The sequence below is a fragment of the Scophthalmus maximus genome, chromosome 13 (assembly GCF_022379125.1).
Source record: "Scophthalmus maximus strain ysfricsl-2021 chromosome 13, ASM2237912v1, whole genome shotgun sequence".
Classification (NCBI taxonomy): domain Eukaryota; kingdom Metazoa; phylum Chordata; class Actinopteri; order Pleuronectiformes; family Scophthalmidae; genus Scophthalmus; species Scophthalmus maximus.
The window spans coordinates 16,901,164-16,926,711 of NC_061527.1; the positions used below are offsets into that span (position 1 = coordinate 16,901,164).

At 43.2% G+C, this 25,548-nt stretch overlaps 1 protein-coding gene across 3 annotated transcripts; it reads right to left on the reverse strand.

Moving 5' to 3' along the window:
• Positions 1-1,466: 1,466 nt before the first annotated feature.
• On the reverse strand, positions 1,467-25,333 carry gatad2ab (GATA zinc finger domain containing 2Ab). 3 transcript variants are annotated; one of them, XM_035647408.2, is made up of 11 exons: positions 25,169-25,333; positions 10,344-10,652; positions 6,898-7,021; positions 6,385-6,516; positions 6,125-6,196; positions 5,797-5,913; positions 5,472-5,672; positions 5,096-5,345; positions 4,616-5,007; positions 4,281-4,503; positions 1,467-4,083 (listed from the first exon to the last, which is right to left on the reverse strand). In XM_035647408.2, exons 2-11 carry the CDS (start codon positions 10,637-10,639, stop codon positions 3,950-3,952), a joined length of 1,941 nt encoding a protein of 646 aa, XP_035503301.2. In that variant the 5' UTR covers positions 10,640-10,652; positions 25,169-25,333; the 3' UTR covers positions 1,467-3,949. The 3 variants fall into 3 exon arrangements, with proteins under 3 accessions (XP_035503301.2, XP_035503300.2, XP_035503302.2); XM_035647407.2 differs by lacking the exon at positions 25,169-25,333 and adding an exon at positions 24,859-25,009; XM_035647409.2 differs by lacking the exons at positions 6,125-6,196; positions 25,169-25,333 and adding an exon at positions 24,859-25,009.
• Positions 25,334-25,548: the final 215 nt, after the last annotated feature.

Genomic DNA, 25,548 nt, shown 5'->3' on the forward strand with positions numbered 1-25,548 from the left:
GAGACTAAAGAGCGAGCATCAGTGCGAGGGGACACCTGACTGCTCAGTGAAATCACTGACTGGAGGTATGAGAAGCCCATTCAACCTGAACAAGAGGGTGGCACTGTGACCCCTGAGCGGGTGCACAGCAACACTTTGGAGCCCCCTGCACGAATGATGGGTGATGTGACGACAGACGAGCCCAAAGGGACACTGGTGCAGGGTTATCAAGAGGATCTGGGGGCAGCTGAGGAAAACACCGTATCCCATTAACATGTTATTATCACCCACAAAGCCACAGGATATACTATCGGAGGTTTTGCAGGTGCCAAGAAAAATCAAGCAGCATATGATTTCTTGGCAATCAACTATACTCCCACGTTTGCTACGACTTCATGACGATTCCACAACGGAGTTGGCTTTAAATAATACATCAGGGTGTAAATCGTTCATTTTTCCACCAGGTTACACAAACGAACCTGTGGGGATGATGAACACATTCCTGTGAGGATGATTGCAGACCAACACAGGTGCAATGTCATGTTGGTGTACTCTGCCACCTAGGGATTATATAGTACTATTGCAGTTCTGTGGACCAATGGGGGGCAGGGGGTAAAAACTGATCATTGTTACAGAGACAAGTCCTCCAATCGACAGTTGAGAGCAACAGCAATCGTTGATTTATATTTAAGTCAACAATTATGAAATTCTAAACAATTCGAAATGTAAAGAAGAGGTTCACATTTTTTTTTTTATCAATGTCTCTCTCATCCGTTAAAGTAAACATGGCAGAGATTGGCCACAGAATTCACAGTCAAAGTTGTGTGTGGTGTGTTTCAAGACGGACTTGAAACAGTGTGTAGCCAGCAGGTTTGTACAGAAAAGAAGATAACTAGAGAAAAGAATATCAGCGAGGTAATCCCTGGCTAAGTGGTTTGATGCCAGGAGCCTTGATGCTTTGGATCAAGCAAGAAGCTCAAACCTTGATCCAAACCCCAAATGGAGAAGCAAAAAATTAAACATGAAACAGTTGAGAAACATTTGATCGTAACAGCTATTTCGCAGTGAAACACTGTGGGTACTACTTACTGTGGTCTCTCTAGTTTTCTGCTCTTCTTTCACCACTCTTGCGGTGAAATGACCTGTTGAAAGGAACATGGATGTCATCAAACAAGTCAAATATTACAGACATTATCTCTTGTCACAACGCACCCCACTGTATTATATTGATGTTTTCCTCAGGTCTTTCTTCCCTGCTGCTGTCAGACGTGGCTGCTCCGCTTTGCATTGTATATACACCATTTTTATATCTCTGTGTTAATATTACTGCGATTTTCATATTGCCTTGTTAATATTGCATGTTTACTTATTCATTTTTAACTGATGCTTCCTATGATTGGCTGCTGTAACACTGCAGATTTTCCCTGTGGTGGGGCAGAGATCTGGTCTCATCTCTAAACGGTCTGAATAAACAGGCAAACCAGTCGTTGACGAGGGGTTAAAATTAGTTTTATTATTATTTGATAGAGCAGAAGAAAAAAAAATTCTCATACATTTTGTTTTCTTTTCCATTTGGGCTCTCTACTGCCTTTTCAGCAGCATTTTGACCCAAACATACGGAATGGTGATATTGTCGTCAAACAGCAGCAGCAGCAACAGGCAGTAGTCGGGACAGCACAGGGTAACACTTAGAGAGGGCACAAATTGACGGGCTCATACCAGTTTGCATCCAGAGGACGCGGGCTGCTACCTTCTGCCTGTCAGGAATGTACAGACAACCTGGAAGATTTCCAATGCTACTTTTAAAAACCAATTCAAATTCAACTTTGTACGCTGGGATTTCCACCAGCAACGCACAGTTTTTTGTGTTTGCACCATCCTAAATGAAACCCATGTGTGCAGCGATGATCCCCGAGCACAGAGGGGTGTAAACGTCAACCGATGCCCATTGACCACCAGCTTTCTTCGATGATCATCGAGCTAATGAGTGCACTCCGGATACAGGACACAGATCCTCACAATGTCACATTAGGGCCATCGCGTCATGGAGATCAAGACTGAGATAACAGGGCAGCAAGACTCCAGGTCTGTAATTACACAGTGATGAGATAATAATGACCATTGTTTCAACGTGGTAAGGAAGGGAAATAACTGCTGGGAGGGGTGGTCAGCTGCTTCTCAGTTGGGTTTTCAACATAGTGCTTTTAACATTTTTCCACTGCTTAAATTAAATATATCAATATTTTACTTTCTATTTTTAATTTAATGACACTTTCCAATAGAGCACATAAATGTCTTACGCCTTTTCTGGGCATGAGTGTTACAGAAACAGGACCACCCCATTAGATGAAATCACAGACGGCGGCATATGAACTCCATGAGCAATGTGGGAAATATTGTACATCACTAGCTTATCCTGTGCTGCTGCAACCTGGTAAAAAAAATGCACTATAGCTCGTATGAAAGGCATAGTTAGCACAATTCAAGGACCTGACATATATCATACACACCTTAATGTTAAAGACTAAGAAGTTTCACGTCGTTCGTTGCTATAGGGGTTTTTGCATAACTACATTCTGAAAGCTGTCCAGCTTCTCTTGAACCAATCGCAGGGTGAGTGGGAGCCACTGGACACAGAAAAAACAAATCATTTCATGTGGAGATCCATTCAAACTTAGGGCATTAGCATATGTTTACTAAGATGACCCTATAAATAAACCCAGAGACAGTTTGTCTATAGAAGAAAAATAATGCACCACAACCTATGACTAAAAGCAAAACAATGTCAAAAAATACGACATTCCTTACACCCCCCTCAGTTTAGCATGAATTCATGTTTATATCCAGAGAGGGTTGGAATAAACTAGAAACCTTCTAGCAGAAGGGATTCCATTTGGGCTCCACTAGTTCTTTGGAAGGTTTTTCTTTTTTTTTCTCTTTCTTTTCTTTTTTTTTTTTACAATATTCAAGAAGAATAGTCCTCCAAACATATGCTCCGTGTTTCTACATGAGTCAGTGAAACCTTAATCTTCCTCTTCATCTTAGACAAAGTATTTAAAAGTAGGCCACAACATGGAACCCAGCAGATGTAAAACCACCTCTACAGTAACATTAGCCTGTAAATTCAGACCTCAACAAGAGGCCACTTCCAAAGTATCAGGGAGCACAATATTCAATATTCCAAACACAGTATATGACTTACAGAAGAAAAGACAAAAATCCTAACATTCAGCCATACAAAATAATCCAACACGCATCCACTTCTCCACTATACACGGTAGGTTAGAGAGAAGAGGCAGTCTGTGCGCAGATAGAGATTATTTTTTACAGTCCTTTTTGTATTTTTTTAATTCATTTTTGCAAAGCTGAATCAGTTATTCTGTGGATGGTCCTTGAAGCTCAACCACAATCCCTGTGATGAGGTCAGTTCAGTTCGGCCACCACGTGGGCCTGAGTCTGACTGGCTCAGACTTCTGAGGGGCAGGACGTAAGGCGAATATTCTATTGTGATAATAGCGAATATTATTCTTCCCTTGCCTAATCCAGAGGCAGGGCCGCTCAGGGATTGTGTGGCAACTCCCTCTTGGTACAAATGAGAGGGTCAACCAATATACAGGAAGCGGGAGGCAACATCACTGGAGAGGGTTGGAAAATTGTACACGCCTGTGATTAGTCCAGCCCTCAGAGAGGTACCCAAATTCTATATCTCCTTGTATCCCAGAATCCCAAGCTGTCGCAGCACGACTCCAAATTTTGGGCTGCAGGACTCGTGAATGGAAGATGGTAGCAGAAAGATCGGAGGAGGAGATGGAGGAACAACTCCATCTCACAAAAAAGAGGCAGATTATCCCCTGCACCATTTAGGCCAGAGGTATTGAAGTCCATAGAAAGGATTAGAATGATAATGAGAATGGCTGTTATTGATATTAAAAGGGATAATAGTTATGGTGTCGGAAAAAAAAAGATTGCATTATTTCCATGTGTTGGCTGCTTGGGAGATAGAACGGGAGGGAATCATGTCCAGCAGGTACTCTCGCTGACGCTCCACAGCAGATGTGGTCTTATGGGCAGACAGGCTGGGGTTCACATAGGCCATAGACACACCTGTCAGGAAACAAATACATCAGTGGTTAATGTACTGGGTATTAATTTTTATTATTAACATTAACAGGCTATTTCAAATTCATTCCATTATGAAATATTACACGATGAGAGAACGAGGAGAGACATTAGAAGAGAGTGATGACCCCAGACAGGAGCAGAAAGCGACTCGGCCTAAACCTCGTCTCACGTTTATCTACCTGTGTTGCCACCGGTCTGCTTCCTCCAGGCAGCCACGTTGCCCTGGTTACTGCTGCTGCCGGCGCTGACCTTTGCCCCCTGCTGCAGCGGGCGTGCCGCGGCATGCTTACCTGCCCTGCTGCCCAGCGCTGCGCTCACCGAGCTCTGCAGCTGAGAGGAGGTGAATGAGTGGACCACACCACGAGACCTCACTGCGGACTGGAGGTTGTGCAACTGCTGACTCTTTACAGAAAGACAAAGAAACGCAACTGTTGGTTATCCAGTCATAAAGAAAAACATGTTCTTGTTGTTTTTTAACCACTGTTGGAACATGACAATGGAAGGCAGTGCTAACCTGCTTCATGGTGGAGTGGTGGCCAACCACAGATCTGTGCTGCATGGCAGCCCTGACCTGCTTGTACTGCTGGGAAACCAGCACCTCACTCTTGGACAGTGAGGGAGAGGAGGTGGTTTTAGAGACAGAGGAGGAAGAGGAGGCTGCCTGCTGGAGGATACGCTGTTCAATCTCCTGCTCCTGTTGAAGTGCCTTGACAAAGGCTGCCTTCAGGCGACTGGTGTGCTCAGCCTTTAAGGCCTTCTTCTGATTGGATGACATGCATTGGTCACAGAGGATGGTCCCAGCTTTCTCTTTTCTCCAGCGGGAGGTAAAGTCTGTCTTACACTGGGCACAGGTGTGCGGCTCTTTGGGAATGGAGCTGGCCATTGCAGCAGCTGGGCCCAGGTTGCCTGTGTAACAGAGAGCTTCTTTAGTCTGGATTTACATATTTTCATTTTCACCACTCATCGCCAAACTGGCTAACAGAGATCTACCTACCCCTGCCGTGCATCTCCAGAAGTTTTTGCACCACCTCTTCCAACCCCAACAGGTAAATGAACTCGTTATTGGCTGCTGAAGGCAGGAAGTTGAACTCTGGGGCAGGAGGTTTGGGTGGAGGAATCTCTAGTAGCGTTTTCTCCAACTGCTTACGCAGTGCAAGCTTGGCAGCCGCCTGCCGGCTGGCTGGAGAGTCATTGATGCCCGAGTTAGGTGACGCTGAAGAGCCCTTAAGGCCGGTTGGAGAGGCCTGGATACAAACAATAAAGACATCTTCAGGGACGACACGTGAGGATTTTCTTCTGATGGTTGAAAGGCATTTCTATTCACTGTGATAATAGCAATATCTATAATAATAATTATAGAATGTCCCCACCTGTGAGATGTTGACCATGACATTGCTGTTGGCCACGTTAGCCACCCGAATGAGTCCCTGCTGAATGATCCTCTGGCCCTGGACCTGGACATTGGGCACAGAAGCCCTGGGCGCGAGCAAGAGCGGAGGAGGGCCAGAACCGCTGTGGTGCTGCTGCTGCTGACGTAGACTGGCAATCTGTTGAGGAGTAACTGCAATAGGCTGATAACAGCACACGCGCAGAAAGCAGCCATCACAGACAGGAGACCGAACAATGAGAAGTGAAAAAATGACAAATCTCAATTGAGCTCACGTAAAATAGATGAGGCAATCTTGTGACACTAACCTGGGCTCCTCTGACCAGAGGTGGCATGACAATCTGAGAGTTGTGTTTGGACGGGACATGTTGCCCACCCCTCACTAGCGGAGGAGGGATCACCGTGCCTGAGCTACGACCGGTCACCTGATAATATAGGAACAAAGTTAAACGATAAATGACAGCGTCAGACTCACTTAAAGTAGCCTTTAAAGCAGAGCATTTGAATTTAGATCAGTCTCAAAGAAGAATTTCAGCTGCCCTCCACTGTGCAATGAACCACAACAAGACACTGTAGATTCGCAATATATGCCAATGCTCTGACACAGTGACGGCTCTAAATAAGTGTAATAACTACCTGGAGGGGTCCTTTGCTTGATGTGATGCTTCCTCTGACCAAAGGAGGAGGAGTAGCTACTGAGGCAGTCGACTAGAAATTACAGATTAGGAAGACATTTTAAGCCTTCTGATAAGCATTGTATGTTCACTGTGTGTGTGTGTGTGTGTGTGTGTGTGTGTGTGTGTCAAAAATGACAAAATTATCAGTTATCTATTGACTCAAGCTAAACAAAATAAAAGCGAAAAGATTTACACTAAATTTGTTTTTGTGTTTTTTACCTTCTGCACAGTGCTCTCCTTCTGGATCTGACTCTGTCGTAGCTTCTTGAGCAGCACCAGTTTGGCCTCTTGGAGTCTCAGTTCTTCCTTCAGCTGTTTGATGATGCACTCCCTCTCCTCAGGAGAACTCTTCTGTATAGACCATAACAGAAAGAAAAAGAAACTCTCAGAGGACGAATAGAAGAAGTGTAAACTAATTATTTTCAGGTGATGGGGAACCATTTATCAGACAGGCATAGCAGGGATGACAACATTAGACAAATCAGGCCAACTAAGCTCAGGAGAGTCAATTAAAAGCAGTGTCAGCAGTAACTAATCCAAAAATATGCCTTCAAATTTACCGTTTACTGTATCAACAAAGGTCTGTCTGTGTGGCAGTAGGAGCCCCGTGTTTTCCGTTTTGATTTTCCAGTCGAGCAGTTATCATTGAGTGTGAATAAAGACTTTGAAGTCAGCAGACTAAACAAGGCTGTTTTATAAAAAATAAAAACGTTTAAAATTCTGTTTTCCTACCATAAGCTTATCTGTGTCAGTCTTGGTGAAGCAGTGGCCGTTCATGAGAGGACTGGATGGCTCGTTGTCTGATAGCACAATCACATCATCTGGTGACGGGGGCTGCCGCTCGCTCTTTATGTCACTGAGGGGAGAAATAATAAAACAGACAACACAATTATATTAAGATTTAACATTCTAATATACTCAAGTCTAAAACACTCCAATTAGCATCAGCTGCAACTCCCTGTAGTGCTGTCTAATGTCCAATAGATGGCGATATGTAACAATGATGTTCTTGTGTCCCGCTGCACGTTTGCACTGGGACACGAGAACCAAGAGATCAATAAGCGAGTAATGGCGACTGGGGAAGATCACAGAAAGCCATTATCTCTAGAGAATGGTAACATCGACGTACATCCTGCTCTCTCCTTCCAACAGACACAAGCAGAATCAGTCACAAACAACATGCAGACAAAGGTCAAATCAACAGCATTGTATTTCATAGGAGGAAAAGGGATTAGACTAAATGTTATGCAGATTTTTTCTGCGGCCTAAGGAGAACAAAGGCAACTGGTAGGGAAGCTACATATGCATCAGTCTGGACAACGCCGAAGAGAAGACGTAAGGGGTTGGTTATAATTTTACAGTGCATGGACTATGGCACAAGAATAAATCTGCCTCCATCACATTGGGGATCATGTCAGGTCTTGAGGGTTGGTGGGTTTGAAAATAGAAGCTGGCGTAATAGCAAGAACTGGTGGGAGATGACGTAAGGCAGGGGTAGTGATATATGACGGTATGCAAAAGGGGGTTTGTGTCATTATGTGTCATTATGCATGCACACATGCAGTGAAGTTATATAATTGTTCAGGCCCTGTCCCGTGAGAGGCTTCACATCTTCGAGCTCAGGCCCAGTTTACCACCCAGACAGGGCCTCACCCCTCCCCTACCTCTGTGGCGAGGCCTGTGGCCTAGCCGGATCGGCACAGCCTGGGCCTCGGCTCTCTCCTCCCTCCCAGCTGCCGACACCAGAGTCACAAGCTGAGAAGAGCGGAGGTCCGCCGGAGACACGGGAGCGGGTGACAGTGAGGGGGAGGGGAATACATGGCCAGGAGCCAACCTATTGTGTACACTCTCTCTCTCACTCAGTCACTCACTCAGTAACTATTTCACACGCACCCCTCCCCCATCCTTACTTGTTCATCTTTTATACTAGAACTCACTGACTCAGTTCTTTTACACTCGTCATTCTGCCACTGTCTTAAGACACGTTTGTCTGCTATCATCTTTCACACAACAGCTGTCTAACAGACACTGCATGCTCGGCTCAACAAGGTCAGCTATGTAAGAAAAAACATGTCCTTTATTCTCCCATTCTGAGAGGAGATTTTCAGCAGCCTAAATGATCACAACGCAAACCACAACAAACACCGTGTCAACGTAACTGAGAAAACAATCCAACCATGTAACTACATTATACTGCTACATCCTGCAATGTGCCGTTCCTGGTATGTTTCCATTCAAATGTAGAAAGATGCCTGACATCCTGGTGCTTTGAGAACGCACCTGAAACATAGCTGAGGCAGAGGCAGCAGTTTTCCTCCACAGCTCTGTTTACATTCGCCACATTCATGATAAACTACGTCAGACAGACACATGTAGCATTGGAGAGGAATCCAGGGTTTCATCTTCTCTCTCCAAAGCTTAATAGCGAACCAGTGCTTTGACTGACTTGGCCGTCGACAAAATGACATGGACTAGATTGTGGTCTCTCTATTAACAACAGCTTACACAAGTATCACAACACACACCAGCTCGGTTATGTAAGGTCCAGTGTCTCTGCGTGTTTCGGCTTCCCCCGATCATGGTTTCACACTGACCCCACTATCGGACCGCTGAATCATTCATCATTAGGTGCACTGTTCAAAATGCAATACTAGAAAGTGCCATTTTAAGTCGTGTAAGGCTCTGAATATGAATGAAATACCTGCACTATAAATAGGCCTGGCAAAGATGTGCTTAACAAAACGTTAAAATGTGAATATATATAGTAGGGCTTGGCGATATGGTCAAAATTGTTTTACGGATCATTTTTACTATTGATAATAATCACAATAAATCTCAAATCCTTTTTTTTTTTAAGTTTAATGAGTGTTGCTGATGAGTGATAGTCGAGACCAACAATTTCACAAATCTGAGATAGAGCATTCACTATGTTTGTGCAATGCATTCACAATAAATCGATATACATTGAACTTTTGTTATTGATGAAAATTATATTGTGATGATTAATGGGTTTTTTTTAAGCCTTAATACACAGCTTCACAAAGCCTGCAAACTAAACCGAAGACTAGAAGGGAGAACTGCTTCTCTTTTAGACATGCTCCCATTCAAGACTGGTTCAGTTTTGTTACTGCACAACCGTGTGGCATGGGACGTTACTTTTACAAAGTTGGCCTACACCGACTAAAGTCTCGTATATAACAATATGGTCATCACCTTGCAGTGAGTAAGCACACCAACACATGCTGAGGGTTAAACAGGGGCCAAAGGTGAATCTCCAGTGAACTTGGGTGTTCAGATTAATCACCTCTCTCTTCCACTTTAAACTGCCATCACATTACTGTGTGTATTTATCGCTTTACACGTCACATGACATCGGGCATTTCTCTGTGTGGTCATGTGACACACCCACCACCCCTCCTGGCCCCTCCTTCCTCCAACTGCTCCTTCCAATGTTGAAACCATGGCAACGGCCAGTTGGAACCAGTTTGTGACACACAGCCTTCATTTTGTGTGAAGTGTGAGGCAGAGTTCAGGTGCTGCTGTGGGAGAAAATGGAGCCCAGGCCTCAGGAGCCTCAAACTTTTCAAAATGGGGGTAGGCTGCCGAAAACCACACGGCGACTTCCTGTATGACTCCTGTCAGACCACTTGCTGGTGCAAAGTTAGAGCGAAACCTGAAACTCCAATAGACAGATCTCTATGCACAACCACAAACTGAATGCTCTCAATAAATCCAAGGCCTGTAGTTAATAAATCCTCTTCATGTTCACACACTAGGTCACATCACCTTCCTTTAAACCAGATTATGAATCGACATCAGTGAAGCACAACCATGACAGACCTACAGCAGCAAACTTTGCATCTTCTCCCCTCACGGACACAAACATGCTTGTAAGCAGATTATGGTCCATGTTGTCCAGCTGGGAATATTTACAAAGGGTTTACTGTGGACAAAGTTGGCTGGCTGTGCCATAATGAGGCCAGTGTACAGGAATAGGCTGTTTAAGGCTAAGTTTTTATAGTATCCCTTGTTGCTTTGACAGTATCATAAACTGAACAATATTTTCCTTATGACCAATAAACTCTCAGCCCCTATGCATGAACACCATGAAGCACTGTTCACATTACTTCAGGAGTTAAAGCACAAAAACAAGGAGTCACCAAATCAAACTTTCTAACCTTTTGGATGTGCTCATGTCAACGGGCTCGTCTCCAGTCTGCACCTCCACCTTGATGGTGGCCTTCACTTCTCCAGCCTTTAGGATGCTGGCTGCTACCTTTGCAGCCTGTTCACTCTTTAGCGTGACACCCTCAGCTCCAGATCCCACCAGGGCCAGGGGATCTATGGCTGCATCTCCCCTCTCCAGCTTCACCCTTTTGCCGTCCATGTCCTCAGGGGACTCAGCAGTAGGAGTAGGATCCCTCTCCAGAGCCCGCTTCTGGCTGCGCGTTTGACGCACGGCCTCCTCTGACATGGCTGCTCTCACCCTGGAGAGAGAGAGAGAAGAAGCAAACAGTTAAAAACGGTCTAAATACATTTTCAAGATAAAGGGTACAGGTTTGGGCAATTTTCCATAGACCAAGGTGCACGGTCACTGTCGGACAACGCAAAAAAAAAATTCTACAATAAATAAATAATGGTTCTTCCCACTTAGCAACTTTCAACCTGAATTTTATTTTCAAGACTTTTTACACCACACTTCATTATCAGCTCTGAATCAAACAACTGTGCAGGTTCCTTTGAGCAACTTAATTGCTTGCAAACCTGCCTCTTCTTTTGCCAATGAGGTTACCATAACAACCACACAGTAATGCAATGTGTTGCATTGTTGCCAAATGAAACACATTTTTAACATCAAGTGGCCAAATAATTTCAATTTTAAGAAACATAATTTTTCTTTGCCAGTAAATCGAATGCTTATACAACCAGAGTGACTGCAGATTCTAAACAAAAGATATGAATATGAATCTACAATATCATACATGTGAAGACGCTCTTTAACAGGTGTTAAAGGACAGATGCCGAAAACAAAAGGTTCTCAATATATCCACACTATTTTCTGTAGCTGCAGGTGTATGAAAAAGGGGGCAGCCCCGGGGTTTGGAGGCATCTCCTGTCCTACTGCCAGTGCCCCAGATGTTGACCCAATCTCAGTACAGTAGCAGGACAAGATGGACAAACCCATTTATCTTTCTGGGAAAAACCTTTTACACGGCAGAAAATTAGCACTGTGTCAAATTCACCCCACTCATGATGACCAGGCACCAACAGCCTCATGAATAAAAAAATTTATGAAATTTGACACTCCAAAACATTTTTCATGAGCACATGAACATCTGTGCATGTTTAAAGTTTGTGACATAACAGCTTAACTGGTGATTAAGTGTCACACCAAATGCATGTACAGATACATGCCAAGATCTTGCATTTCTGATTCAGAAAGCTGACTTAAAGTCTTTGTAGTCTAACGTGACATAATGACGGCTCCACATGACCCCATCCAAAATTCCCAAGAAACAAAAAGCACTTCCCCGAAAACCCGCTCAAACCGGTCTGATTGAAAAAAGGCGCAGGCTTAACCCCTGGAGATACGGAGTGGCAGCAGGGAGGGATAGAGACGTGGAGGCCACCGCACATTCCACAACATGTCTACCAGACAACAGCGGGGCAGACACATCACTGACAACTGACCAACTTCTGTGGTGTCAACAGCCGCTGACAAATATAACTAGTCTGTCGACCAGAACTCACCTTTTATCATATTTGACACTGACAATTAATACAGTATCTGAGTATTGATGGACATAGAGGTCTTGAAATGTTTTTTATTCATTGAGCATTAAAAAATTTAAAATTAAAAACAAGGTCATCATTTAAGTATTCTTAGTGTACGCAATAACTCTCATTCTGTCATTAACAACCACAATGTAAGGTGGGAAATAAACCCTTCAGTTTTTTCTGCTAATTTCACATCTGGTAATACCGAGTTGCTGTATTTTACTGTAGATAAGACACAGGCATACATGACATTTTACAAGATGTTAGGCTGAGATTCTTGCAACAGCTTAACCAACCACATCCAAAACAACTACAAATCCGCTAACACACTCAGTGCTGTGTTTGTGGATTCAGCCTTGTCTGGTACAAAGGCCAGATGTGCCCTGCTGTACCATCACTACACACAAAGGCTGTCCTGACAGAGATGGTGTCTGTATGTGGGAGAATGTGTGCATGCCCATATACCACACAGTGCTTGGGAAACCATACTTTACCCAGTAACACTGTAAAATTGTGGCTGTACATGGCTCTGGCTGAAATTAAGAAAACATTTTTTTTTAATAATTGAATAATATAGGGTTGTCTGTAATGCAACACTTACACTGTTAAGGAAGCATAACTATTTACATATTAAAAGAGTACAGTATGGTAACATTGTAGGGATGCCATCATAATCTTTATTGTTGTTGTTGCTATTATCCATTATTGCCTGACGCAAATGGCATCTTGAATAGTGAGGCAGTCCACAAATTCAAGGAAGGGAACAGTACAAATAAAATGCACCTTTCCAGACACTGTCTGGATCATAGCAAACAAAACCCTTCATCTGATGCCGGTCATGCTCCATGGAGGTCGCATCGCTTATTCAGACTGCTGCCTGTGTTTTTTCCAATAAAAGCAGCTGGGAGATTTGTGCAAGACTAGCAATTGACTGTCTAATGTTGAGTGCACTGGCAGGCAAGGTTGATGTGAACTAGTGCTGGTGTTAGCTCAGTTGAGACACTGAGCATTGAGACACTGTGCTTGGCACCAACAAATTGGAACCTGTGATAAGTGGTTTATAGGCAGCTTGTCCGTTGTATTAACCAAATGTTAGTAGATAGATTTTCTTACTAAAAGCAGCTGAGCGGCACACAGCTACAATGTCTACCAGCTAGAAGCTAGGCACAAGTATCCAAGTTTAGTGTCTCGTAGTGCAAAAGTTAGACTGCTACATGAGATAAACACGTTTTGGGTCTAAACATCGACGATATGGGATCTAATGTCCACTCCGTTCTTAGAAGAAAGGGAAGCAGTCATTGGCTCAATCAACTTGACCTGCACAGACTTTTACTGGCCCTGGGCCATTGGTGAATCAAGTATATGGGACCCTGCACTCTGCACCAGTGAAGCACCACTACTCACACAAAAGAAGGCACCTTCACTATTCGGGTGCCTGAGCCTTGATAAAAAAAACACAGAGGTTTCTGTTATACACTGACTGTGACGAGAGAGGGTTGGAGGGTAGAAGAAACATAGCATTAATACTTCAAGCCACCAGAAGCTGAGATAGTATTGCACTCAGACACTGTCCAGAGTATCTGTGGTGTCAGGAGGTGACACAGAGACAAGTAGGTTTAACTAAACGTCAATGAAATCTCATTATGATGAGGACCAAGATACTCTCTCCATCGTAGATGAGCCAGTCACTTTGAAATCCTGTCTGATATCTGGATCTCCGTTTTTGAAAACCAGCATGTGTTTGAACAGAGGAGCATTCTTCCATTCAGCATCCTTTGCTGAAATTGCATGGTTTACAAGAGGACATCAGGAATTGGTATTCCATGGCAAGACAATCAACTGCCAAAAGATCCAGAATAAATCAGAGTTTGTGGCCTTCCTGGAAGTTTCAGCTCAATCCAGTGTGTAAAACCAAGTGAAACTGACACGAAGATCTCACAGACAAGTCTGACGGGTCGGGGATCAATTCTGCCCACCACTGTCGGACATCCATGATGAGTGCTCCACTCCAGTATCAATGTCCCACTATCAACCCTGCCGTAGCAAGTCACGTTACAGCCCTTTGACTTACACATGTAGCCCACCCACCCTGGAGGACAGGCTCAGATTACACAAACCTATTAAATGATGACTGGTTTTGAAATCAAGTTCATAAATGATCTGCTCCCAAAACATCAACAGGCTCACAGAATAAAACACAGAATCTCTCTCACACACACACACACGCAAAACATTTTATCATCTGGATAATTTTGTCATTGGTTCATATAGGTGCTTCACATTTCACCTGCATGACAGGTTTTGTGTAGTGGAAGGTACATTTTGCACATTTTTTCCGTTTGAATATTGCTGCTGTTGAGTTAGGTGTTTGTCAACAGCCCAGGTGACTGACTGGTAAGCAGGCACATCAAGATGCCCCTCACTGTGAAGAACACCACTTTGTAATCAGGATCAGAGATATTGCTGAGCACCTCTGGGTTTTTAAAAATAAAAGTAAATACAATGCATTTAATGCCATTGCATGTTTCCAGTGCAACATTAGAGCTTCTGTGTCTACACACTCTGCCTTCTTCTATACATCTACTGTGATTGCTGGCAAAATATATAATCATACCCTGCAGCTGATGAACATATGAATAGAATACAATTGAATGAATAATAATGTATAATATTGCACCTTGGCTTGACAGTAGAGCCCCACCAACACTGAATTATGCAGCCCATACTGATATGTGCTCATACTTTGGTTACAAATTTGGACCAACATAACAATGCATTTAATAACAATTTTTCCCCTTAATTGCACGTTTCCTTAATTTTTACCACTACACGTTTGGCCCATGAGCCACCGTTTACTGTGGACATTTATCAAATAAATAGACAGACTCTGCTACAGCCTTTACCAGACATTATCATTTATATTCAGTATCTGCATACTTTTCCAAGTTATAAAGCAAAGCCAGTGTAATAGTCAAACCTCCTGGTGATTCTGAACATCACTTTGACATACAAAGCTTTGAAAATTAACAGCAACGAAAGAGAGTAGACGACGGCAGCCAGTGATTAGTGATCAGTGCCCGTTCCTCTCAGGAGAGTATGGAGAAGGAGTCTACCTTGTTTCCCTCAGACTAATAAGGCCGGGGGGCATGGGGGCAGAGCAGATCTTAAGATAGAGGAAAAACAAAAGGATGAGAGAGTTGGGGGCTGCAAGTGAGACGACACATCTCCACTGCCCACTCAAATTAATCTAAAACACATATGTGTATGAAAAGGTGTGTACCAAGCGGTTTGATTTCCTATGCAGGGTTGCTCAAACACAATACATTTGATAAAATATGCATTTAACTGTGAAGGCTATACAGCCCAGTCTTCTGGTCTAGAAAACAAAGCTGTGTGAGGTAAACCACCCATCTCTATGTATAGTGCAGCAGGTTAAGAGGCACTTGCCTGAAAGGAAATGGAAATTTCATGACCTGGACTGACACTACAGGTTTTATTCTCAATACTTCTATTATCTCCACAAGAGAGATCAATGGCAAGGGCTCCTCCCCTCAGGTAGCATGCTAACCTCTCATGTCCAGTACTGTAATGATCACTCTGGGACTGGACACAACCAACTAACACATTACGAGTCTTTCTTAAACCAAGGCTTTTCTACGTGGTCCTTGGGGCTCAATACAACGGAAAACAACAATTACACTGTCCAATAAAAGCAATAGAAGTATGAATTAATACTGCCTAATAAAAGATGGCAGAGGGACAACTGTTTCCCTTGTGTGGCCAAAGGGACCTGGCTCTAATATTATTGAATTTATCACTCAAACTGCCAATTATCTTGATGTAGATATGATTAGTTGGTGATAATCTTAAATGGACTACATGCACTACACTTCGTGACGTACTACCGTTTCAAAATAATGCTGCTCGTATGTTTCCGGTCTGTTTACCGTTACTGTGTTTACTCACTACTTCTTTCAGAGTTTTGTCACGGGTGTACGTAGAAAAATGTCCAAAACGGGACATTTACAAAACAGATGAAGTACTCAGAGCACTGCTGTGTCCCACTTTGTTCGGCGTCATCGAAATTTAATGGCGTACTAAGTTTTCATGGGTTTCCGCCCCATCCCGATCTGAGAAGACAACGGCTGGTAAACATACGTCGGGATCATTACTCTGTCACCTCTCACACAAAGGTCTGCCACAGACACTTCGTGACCAAGCAGCTAACGAAACAGCGCCATTGTTTAACCGGACCGGAAACAGCTGAGGAGTACTAAGTAGAACCCGGATATGGTTGTGCAAGTAGCCAATTCGGGCTGACTACAGAAACCGCAAGGGTTACTCCTGCTGCTTAACTTATATCATGTCATGCTCTGTGAAAAGGTTTTATCAACAATTAAACCCATTACAGGCTATCAAAGTGTACAGTTGTTGTCCTTTGGAATATTGTCAAAATAGAAAAAACGGGGTACCTAGGCTAATCTGAGCTCACCAGGCTAGAAGTGGGGGCAGGGACCAGCTGAGGTGGTGCCATGGTTGGGGGAGGGAGAAGGGTGCAGAGCGCATGTGGTTAGCTGAGCCATGATCTAAACTGTACCCATGTGAAAAATACTCTTCCTTGTCTTCTCTCCTTCTCTCTCACTTGCTCACTCTCCGTCCTCCACCTCTCCCTGCCTCACACACTCCTCCTCCTCCTCCTCCTCAGTTGTTCTGTTGTAGGCTCGGCCAACCCAGAAGTGTGTGTGTGTGTGTGTGTGTGTGTGTGTGTGTGTGTGTGTGTGTGTCTGCCCCTACTGGTTGGGTCCCGAACACCAAGGGTTAAGCCCCTGCCATTTTAACGCCACTGACAGATCAGACCATTAGGGTGTTACCTAACAAAATGGAAGCCTTTAACCCTGAATCTGCCAGATTGCTTCTGTGTGTGTCCGTTTGTCCGTGTGTCCGTGCGCGTGTGTGTGCGCGCGTGTTTGTGTGTGTGTGTGTGTGTGCGTGTCAGTTCGCGCGTGTATGTGTGCGCATGTGTGTGTGAGAGAGAGAGACAGAGCCACACACCAGAGTGTATGTGTGCGAGTGAGTGTATGTATGTCTCCACCTGGATTCTCCCTAAGCAACATGACAACCACAACAGCAACTCCATTAAGTGCAAACCAGACTTATATGCATGGTCACACAAGAATCCATAAACATATAGCCATACAGACACGCTAATGTATATGTTAATGAATCCCAATTACATAGAGTACTAAAAATAAAAATATCCTTCTCACAGCCAATATATCATCTTGATTTTGGCGAGCACGCACAAACACGCATGATGCATAACAGCATTCTTTGGCATTTTGTGAAGTTGATACGTACTTATAAGAACATTACAAAATGACCAACATTGGTATCGTCTAGGTTACGAAGATCTTAAACACCTTTTCTAGAAGCTTTATTGAGCCTCTAATCGCAAAATTAATGGATACATTACTAGCTATAATAAAAAGGATTAACTAAATGTTTTCAAGAATACTAGACAGGGATCGTCTCCAATTTCAGTCAAATTGCTTCCAAATGGTTAGTTCATAATCCTGTAAAACCAGAAGCCCATACTTGCATAAAGAGTGAAGGGCCAGGACACACAGACTGCTATCACATTACGTGTCTCACAAATGAATGCCAGCAGGAAGTGACCAGAGAAGGGGAAAAAATAACTCAAAGGACAAAAAAGTATACCACCCAAGACAACTATGAGCTAAGCACATCATCAGTGCAGAAGAACGCAACTGAGTGCAGTGGGTCAGTTGCCTCGTTTTTTGAGTCAGCAATCATAGATTTTAGATCTTCAACATTTTTAAGTATAAAAGATATATCCAAAATGAAGGCAGGTACATTTTTACATTAGGTGACGAATAGAGTTCCACAACAAGAATTCAGCTTCTATGCAAAGTCCTTTTTTTTGGACGAATTTACGGGCCAATGAGTAGGTAGCAATTAGATGTTATAGAGCTGTATGCAGCGCTCTTTGTCTCTCTCTCAGGCAGACAGGCTTCGGCGCAACATGGACCCTGTTCTGTAAGAGCGTACTGTGTGCCTCTCGTCTTCTCCCCACCTCCCACGACCGATCAGCTCCAAAAGTTAATCATCTGGTGATACCCTCCCAAGTAATATTCCCACCAGGTTTGATGAGGGTCCATCCATGCGTTGTCGAGTATTTTTGTATTACCAAATGACGACCGATATACCTGCTGCTAAGTTTCTTTCTTGATGAGGTTTATGTATTTATATTTAATGTAAGTCGTTACATCCCACTTAGTTTAGTTTAGTTTAGTTTAGTAGATACTTTATTTATCCCGAGGGAAATTCAGGCATCCCGCAGCATTTACAAACATACATACATCAGTCCTACATAAAATAAAAATACAAAATTAAATTAAATATTAAACTAACTATAAAAACTAGCTTATTACTACACTGGCTCCATCGGAGGTGCGTCAGGCAGCAATGCCCAGCAGGTAGCCCCCTCTCTTTGCTTACATCTCTAACCACGTGCACATGTTCACAATCAAAATTTGTTGTTTTATGCAAAACACCATCTTAGGAAAGTCGTATGTATGAAGTATTGAACACCAAGGTTCTGTTGACTTGGAAGGATGATGTCACAGTTTTGCCTTTTCCCCTTTAGTGAAGAGCAGCGGACCTCAACATGAATTCTGTCAGTTACAATGGTGACCAACTAGAACCCTGTAACTCTTCCATCTTCCTATATATTGTGGTCCAAACATTTATGACTGCATCAAATGAAGGTGAACATTCTGCTACAGTGTCACATTATTGTCCTCCTCAATCCTGTGGAGAAGATGAACAAAGGGGTCCATGATGTTGCAGGAGAAATGTCTTTAAACACATGTCTTTGAACACGTCTTTCTTCTGCCGTCATTCAATCTGGAATCCTTTATAATTGATGGAAATCAAGAACTTAACTTTTACCAGGTCTACAGAGGGGTGAGTGACATTTAAACATAGATTGAGGTGGAGCATCACTTAAAACCCCATACTTTGTCAATTTATCTATTTTATATAGTAAAACCCCATATTTATATGCCTAGTGTATTTCTTTTTAGTAATAAAACAATGGTACTGTACTATCAAACCCAGGGTTTCCGATGGATATTCCTGCATGCCTAAAATATAAGGAGGTAAATTCTAATAGAGCCATTATGGTGATGTTAAAAAACAATACTGTACTATCACCAAAGTCATTTTACCCAGATAATGGACTGATCCAACAGATATGAAGCAGTGGGATTGACAGAGAGCTTCAGGAATGATAATCGGTAGTATCATCAGTAGTGTCACATGGTGTAAGAAACTTAATGTAGTGTGTTTAACACCTCAAAGCACTCTAGCACAAACAGTACAATTTTAGAACTATTCTTACTGCTGTTCACCTAGCATAACACCATATATTTAACTCGTGTCTTCTCCATTCCGTATTTATCCGACCCCAAAACACAGCTAGGATTTTAACGACATGATCTGTCTACTACAGTACACTTTCTATAGGAGAAACAGAATCATAAATTGGGTAAGTGACTTGTGGGCTCAAACTCGTTTTGATATTGTTTTAGGCCAGACATGACAGTGAACTGATGAAGTACATTAACATGCAACATGCACAAAACAGCCATATGGCAGGGAGACAGACTGAAGACTTTTGTCCACTTTTGGATACATGCCTTGACGCTGCATGTATCCAAGTTGCTGGTCTGCCTGTTATAGAGTTGCTATGTCAGCACAGGCCACACAGTGGAAGCAATTGTTTGGGGCAGACTGAAAAACCCCCATAGTAGAAATGTGTATTTCATAATGTCTAAAGGTGCAATTAGCCTTGTTCACATTGGATGACACAGCATATCAGGCAATTCTGGTCATGCAGGTTGTCACTTGTGAGCAAAATTGCTAAACCAAACAAGAAGCACAATCTGCATTTTTATCATGAGTCAACAGTAGGTTCATAACCATCAAAGTCCTGTGTTAATTATAAATTATAAAATGTGTGGCAGCAGATCTTAATATGACCAGTTCCCATCCTCCTCAAATTTAAAGAGGTTTAGTTATATTTCCGTCTCTTTCTTTCAATCAATCTTTTAGATGCATACTCAAACAATACGCATTTCTTTTATGTTCAAATCTATATCAAACAGAGCAAAGGCCATCGTTACTATGGTAATAAATGTTAAAAGAAAACACTCACTTGGCAAGAACTATTCTGTGAATTCTTCCATTTCTCTACCTATTATAATCTTGCTTCTATGAGTACGTAGGGTAACCTTCCAACAAAAAAACAACAACACTTATTTCAATTTATTTAAGGTCCATTTCATTGTAAGCCAAATGTCCCACCTGGTCAACAGGTGAGTAACCATTTATATTTAAGTCTTATGCAATGATAAAGATCCAGTCTGAATCAAAGCGCAGTATTTCCCTCAACAATGACCATACAAAGGGCAAACAATGAGGAAATTTGCCATCGAGAGTTAAGTGTATGGTGGAGCAAGGGTTTTCTTTTTTCAGTTCAACTAAAACTAAAAAAAGTTTGAAGTTCATATATGTACCTTTAACTGTCTGAGACAGGTTGTTCACTGTACACACACACACATGCTCGAGTCAATATGAAGTCCAACGGGGTAAACAAGAAAGAGTTCAGTCAGTCAAACATTGGAGGGTTCCACCCCTCCCGCTCCAACAATTGCCTTAGGCCTTTGGGTGGGTCCCCCTGGCCAGTACGACTACTCATACAACCAATAGGTAAACTGACAGAAAGACAGACAGTAAAGACTCTTCTACGTGATTAGAACATGTGTTTGTTGAATCATCGAGTCATTTTCAAACCTTCAGGAAAAGTCAGTGATTTAACAACGGCATCTAGCGTAAAAGTATTTAACCGAATAAAATTTTTTTTTAAAAATCAACAACAAGACTCAAGACTTACAGTCAGTGTTTTACCTATAAAACCACTGTGACCTAATCCAAAAAAATGTACAACATGAATCCTCCTCTATATCCACCAGACCGCTGTGTTTAACCCCACAGTGAGCTTACAGACACTGTTATTATAACTGCCGCAGCCATTATGCAATGTTTTCCCTGGGTTTCTGGGGGACTTGGGTGCTATTGTGAAGATATGCATTTCATGTTATGTGGAATAATTATGGACCATTATCGTTACAATATTTATAAAAAATAAAATACAGGTTGTTGATTTTCGCAGCACACTCAGACACTAGCAAGAAGAAAAGAGAAACACGCATGTTCACTGATGAAGTGAGTGCCGATCACACTTTACGGCATACAAAATAGCATTGATAAATGACTTCTTTTCTCATCCTCCCACAGTCATTTGAAAATGAAACTGCGTTTGGCTGCTTACAAGAACTTTTGTTCGGTTGTACGTCTGTAGACAGCTCAGTGTCCCTGTGGCCACCAGTCAGCTGACTGAGCTACTCTGGCGAGTCAATTCCTCTCTCACCTCCCATTCCTCTCGCATAATTCTTTTCTCTGAAAGTTAAAATTTGGCATCTTCCACGGCTGAAGCGTGTGTTCTGGTGCTGGTGTGGTATTTCCTTTGGTTTTTCTCACTATCTGAAAGCCTTTTTTTTTTGCTATATGAGGAGGTGCACATATGATAACAACTCTAAACTCTGATGCTCAGTTTACCACGTGGAGACAGACAACCTCGACACTTCAGTCTTTTTGTCTGAGACAGATGTAATTCTTTGCCTTTTGGACAGATTTTTTCCCCGTTTCATTTTTGCAGTAAAAACATCAGGAGACGTCAAGAACTTTTTTCTTTCGTCATGAACCAGCCCTCAGAGGGTACAACAGCACAACCACGTCGCTGTCATTTACGACTACAAATATATGTGTAATACTACTATGTGTAATGTATGTTTACGAGCATGAATGCTATAAAACATGTATAACAAAATTATATAGCATAAAGGTTGATAAACATCATACCAATCATGTCTGTTGGGGAAAAGATTCATGTGATTGAACTCAGAGCGAGCCACATGACCTGAATACAAAAGCTGCTGGACCAGTGAAATCCTCTGCGTCTAAACGCACTGAGCATCTAGAACTCAGAAGAGCTCCTTTATTATAGATGTGGTCATACCGTTTATACTATATGGCATACAAGCATCAAGCAAGCCCTGACATTGAACAAGAGGCAGGGTTCCCCCTGGACAGGTCACCAGCTCATCACAGGGCCAACATACAGAGACAAACAACCATTCGCAACATTCACACCTTTGGTCAATTTCGGTCAACTTAGGAAACATTGTCATCGGTTTATCTTATCAGCTGTCACTAAACTAGCTATCAAAGATAGTTTATAAGAGAGGAACCACCGCTCTGTAACACAGGACAACCACACATTACCCATGTCACAGCACTGTCAGGGGTGTAGTAATTTTTTCTTCTAAACTTCACGTTTTTTGAAACCATGACAGTACAGTATTTGGATCAATAAGCTCATAAAATCAAAAGGTGTGTGAGATTAACTTGTGTGCGTCAGATGCAACAGACACGTGATATTTAATCAATATTTCAGTATCAGATAGGTTCTAACCGATGTCCAATATTAAAAGGAGTAGGATCGGGATCAGGGCTACACTAATAATTACAGTTTGAAGCTGAACACCATTTGATACATTTTCATTGTGCTCATAAAGTTCTTTATGTGCCTTTAAATTGTTTCAACTTACTAGCACATGTGCGCCTTAGGGGGGGGGGGGGGGGGGGGGGGGGGGGGGCGTCAAGCCCTGCCTAAGACACTCCTGCAGGTTAACTGGACTAACAAAACTCTTTTGGCTGGCTGGCTCTGAAAGACTCACTATAGATGAGCTCAAAAACACCCACTAGCCTTGCACCATTAACGCTACAAACAACCCACACACAGGTACTCACTCCATTCAAAAGGAAAATATGTTGTAATGAATGAAAACATAATTGTTTAGTCCTGAAATATAAGAAAAACACCCATTTTTAAATAAAGATTTTTAAAAACACATTGTCGTATGTTAGGGCCAATGTGGTATCCTTTCTCTGCAAAGCGGTACACAACTCTCGGCATAGATCTTCTGTTTCTTTAGTTTAAACGCTGCACAACAATGCTCAGGTGCTGATGGATGTAAACAATAAGAGCTGTACCATCATACGCTGCAGAGAGTTATCACCAGTATTAGGTCTACATGTTGTTGTTGATCATTTATGCGGGTAAGACATGAAGGGGAAGCAGGACATTTTACATTTCCCTGGGAATAAGACACATCAAGACTCACTGTTTGGTCATGGTTACGTGAAATCGTTGTGATATCCATTTTAATATTTCTCAACCTAAGTCAATGAACTCTCATAATAAGGAACAACAAAACACAATGGAGCACGTGCATCTAGATTGTTTTTTGTTTAGTGACATCGTAGTGGAAGACAACAACGAATTGGATGTAAACGGCGCATATACGTGCGCCGTTTACATCCAATTCAAAATCGGACGCTTCACTTTTCCGCCCGTGGCTCAGCAATAAGGTTGAACAGCACACGTTGAAACGCAGCACAACTGAAAAAAATACACGAGTATAACCTGAACAACTGCAACAGCGATGCGTATTTATGATACAAAAGCAACAAAACAAAAAACTAGTGTGCTGGAAAACACAGATGTATCTTTAAAAAAAGTTTGAGTCCTGGTGCAGCAGCAGAAGAGTCACGCCTGTCCCCTTGCATCACTGTCCGAAGGGGAATCTTTTTCATAAGGGGTCAAATCCTGAGCCCATCATAAAATGCAAAGCGACACGTGTCCCATCACTTGCCAAGGGTGCCGACTGTCTGCTCTGCTCCAGAGGGGGCTCACTTGGAGAGACGTGTCTCGACGACGAGCGAACACTGGCCACAGAGGCGACCGCTTGCACGAAAAGCCCTGATAGAAAAGAGCTGTCTTGCAAAATATCACGTCTCACCACATCGAATGATTACTATCACAGGAGGGCTGCGATCTACTTGAATGATTGGTCTGGAGATGACACCGACTTCGAGAGCTGAAAGTGAGACATAAGAAACACTAGGATAATCGGGAACCAACACAAAGTGTGCATTTGGGTTGTCTGCGGTGTGACGTGGGTGATCGCCTCTAATCCGTGGTGGACAGACGAGCCCACTCCGACGGAGGCACGGCCGTCCACCATTACGCCTCCATACAAAAAAAACACAACAGGCTTTTCACGGTCGAGCGAACCTCACAAAGTTCTGCGATCGGCGGCTCGTAACAGCCACGATCATACCCATCCGCGGCCGAGAACGGCGGCGAGCTCCGCCGTTTGTGGTGTGGGTCAACTTCAAGTGAAGCCAACGTCGCCTGAAATAAAAGCAGCCCGTGTCCAACTAGCCCACCAACAACAACAGGCTACCCCTCATGCTAACGTTCACTCGGGCTCGCCAACAACAACCTGTCCATCTGTCCGGCTACGGCACCAGTGGCTAACCGACGCGAGCTAACAGTCACTTGGGGTTATCGGCGGATTTCGCGGATTAGGAGGACACGTCGCCGGCCATCGGAGAACGTGCTCCCTACGATGAGATGTGGGTTGCGACGTGGAGGCTGGATGTCGCGCCGCGTCCACATAGCGACACGCGGCAGACAATGAATCCGACCCCGTCGCCCGTCTCGCCGAGCCGCTAGTGTCGGAAGGCTAGCGCTAGCGAGCTAAGTTAGCGCGCTAACGCTAACTCCCTGGACACTCGTCTGCCCAGACAGGCGGTCGCTGAATTTATTCACAAAATAACCGAGCGTCAATTACCCAGAGAAATGACCCGCTTACTCTCGGAGTTGCGTCGCTTCATTACATGTAAACAAAACAAACAACTTACATCACGTCTTACTTAGTGGAGCGTCATTGCGCAAGTTTGTGGGTGAAGTTAGTTTTTAAATATTGCCCGACTTTCCGTGGCGGCTTGCTCCTGGCAGTCCGTGCTCGGGGGGTGTATGTGTGGCCGCTGCGCGACACACACACATAACTGTTACCTTGCGCGTTAGCTGACGTCGAGCTATGCTAGCTAGCTTAACTTGCGTTAGCCGAGCTAACGCCGACAGAAGAAACTTCATTCGTCGTAATGATTTAATTGAAAATTAAAAAAAATACCGGATTAGTGGATGTGGTGATGGAATACACAAACTTACGAAGTCTAGGAGGAGCTTAACCGAGTTCCCCCCGCGATTTTCAGATGTTTGATGTTGGTATTTTTGCTGGCTTCGGTGTAAAAATCCCGGGGATCCCCTCTCTTCTGTCCGCTGCCACTCCGGTTGCCAGATAATGTAATGAGCCACCACAGGCGGCGTCATGCTGCGTTCATACACACCTCGGAAATGTTAAGTTTCCAGACGCCGAAGTAGAGGTAGGATGCTGCGTTTGGAAGCACTTGACGGAAGTAACACTGGGAACGAGAAGAGTGAAAACACGCGCAGGGAAGCTAAACTCCTGCACGAGTCAAATTTGAAGAGTGAACGATACAAATTATCTTGTATGGCAGTCTATTGTAAACAGAGTCTCACCCTGTGTT

Bases quoted from the DNA above. Each gene is read 5' to 3' on its own strand.
- gatad2ab (XM_035647407.2), bottom strand. The intron at 6,197-6,384 runs GTAAAAAACACA...TGTAATTTCTAG, and splicing joins AGGAGAGCACTGTGCAGAAG to TCGACTGCCTCAGTAGCTAC. The intron at 5,914-6,124 runs GTAGTTATTACA...CTATATTATCAG, and splicing joins CAAGCAAAGGACCCCTCCAG to GTGACCGGTCGTAGCTCAGG.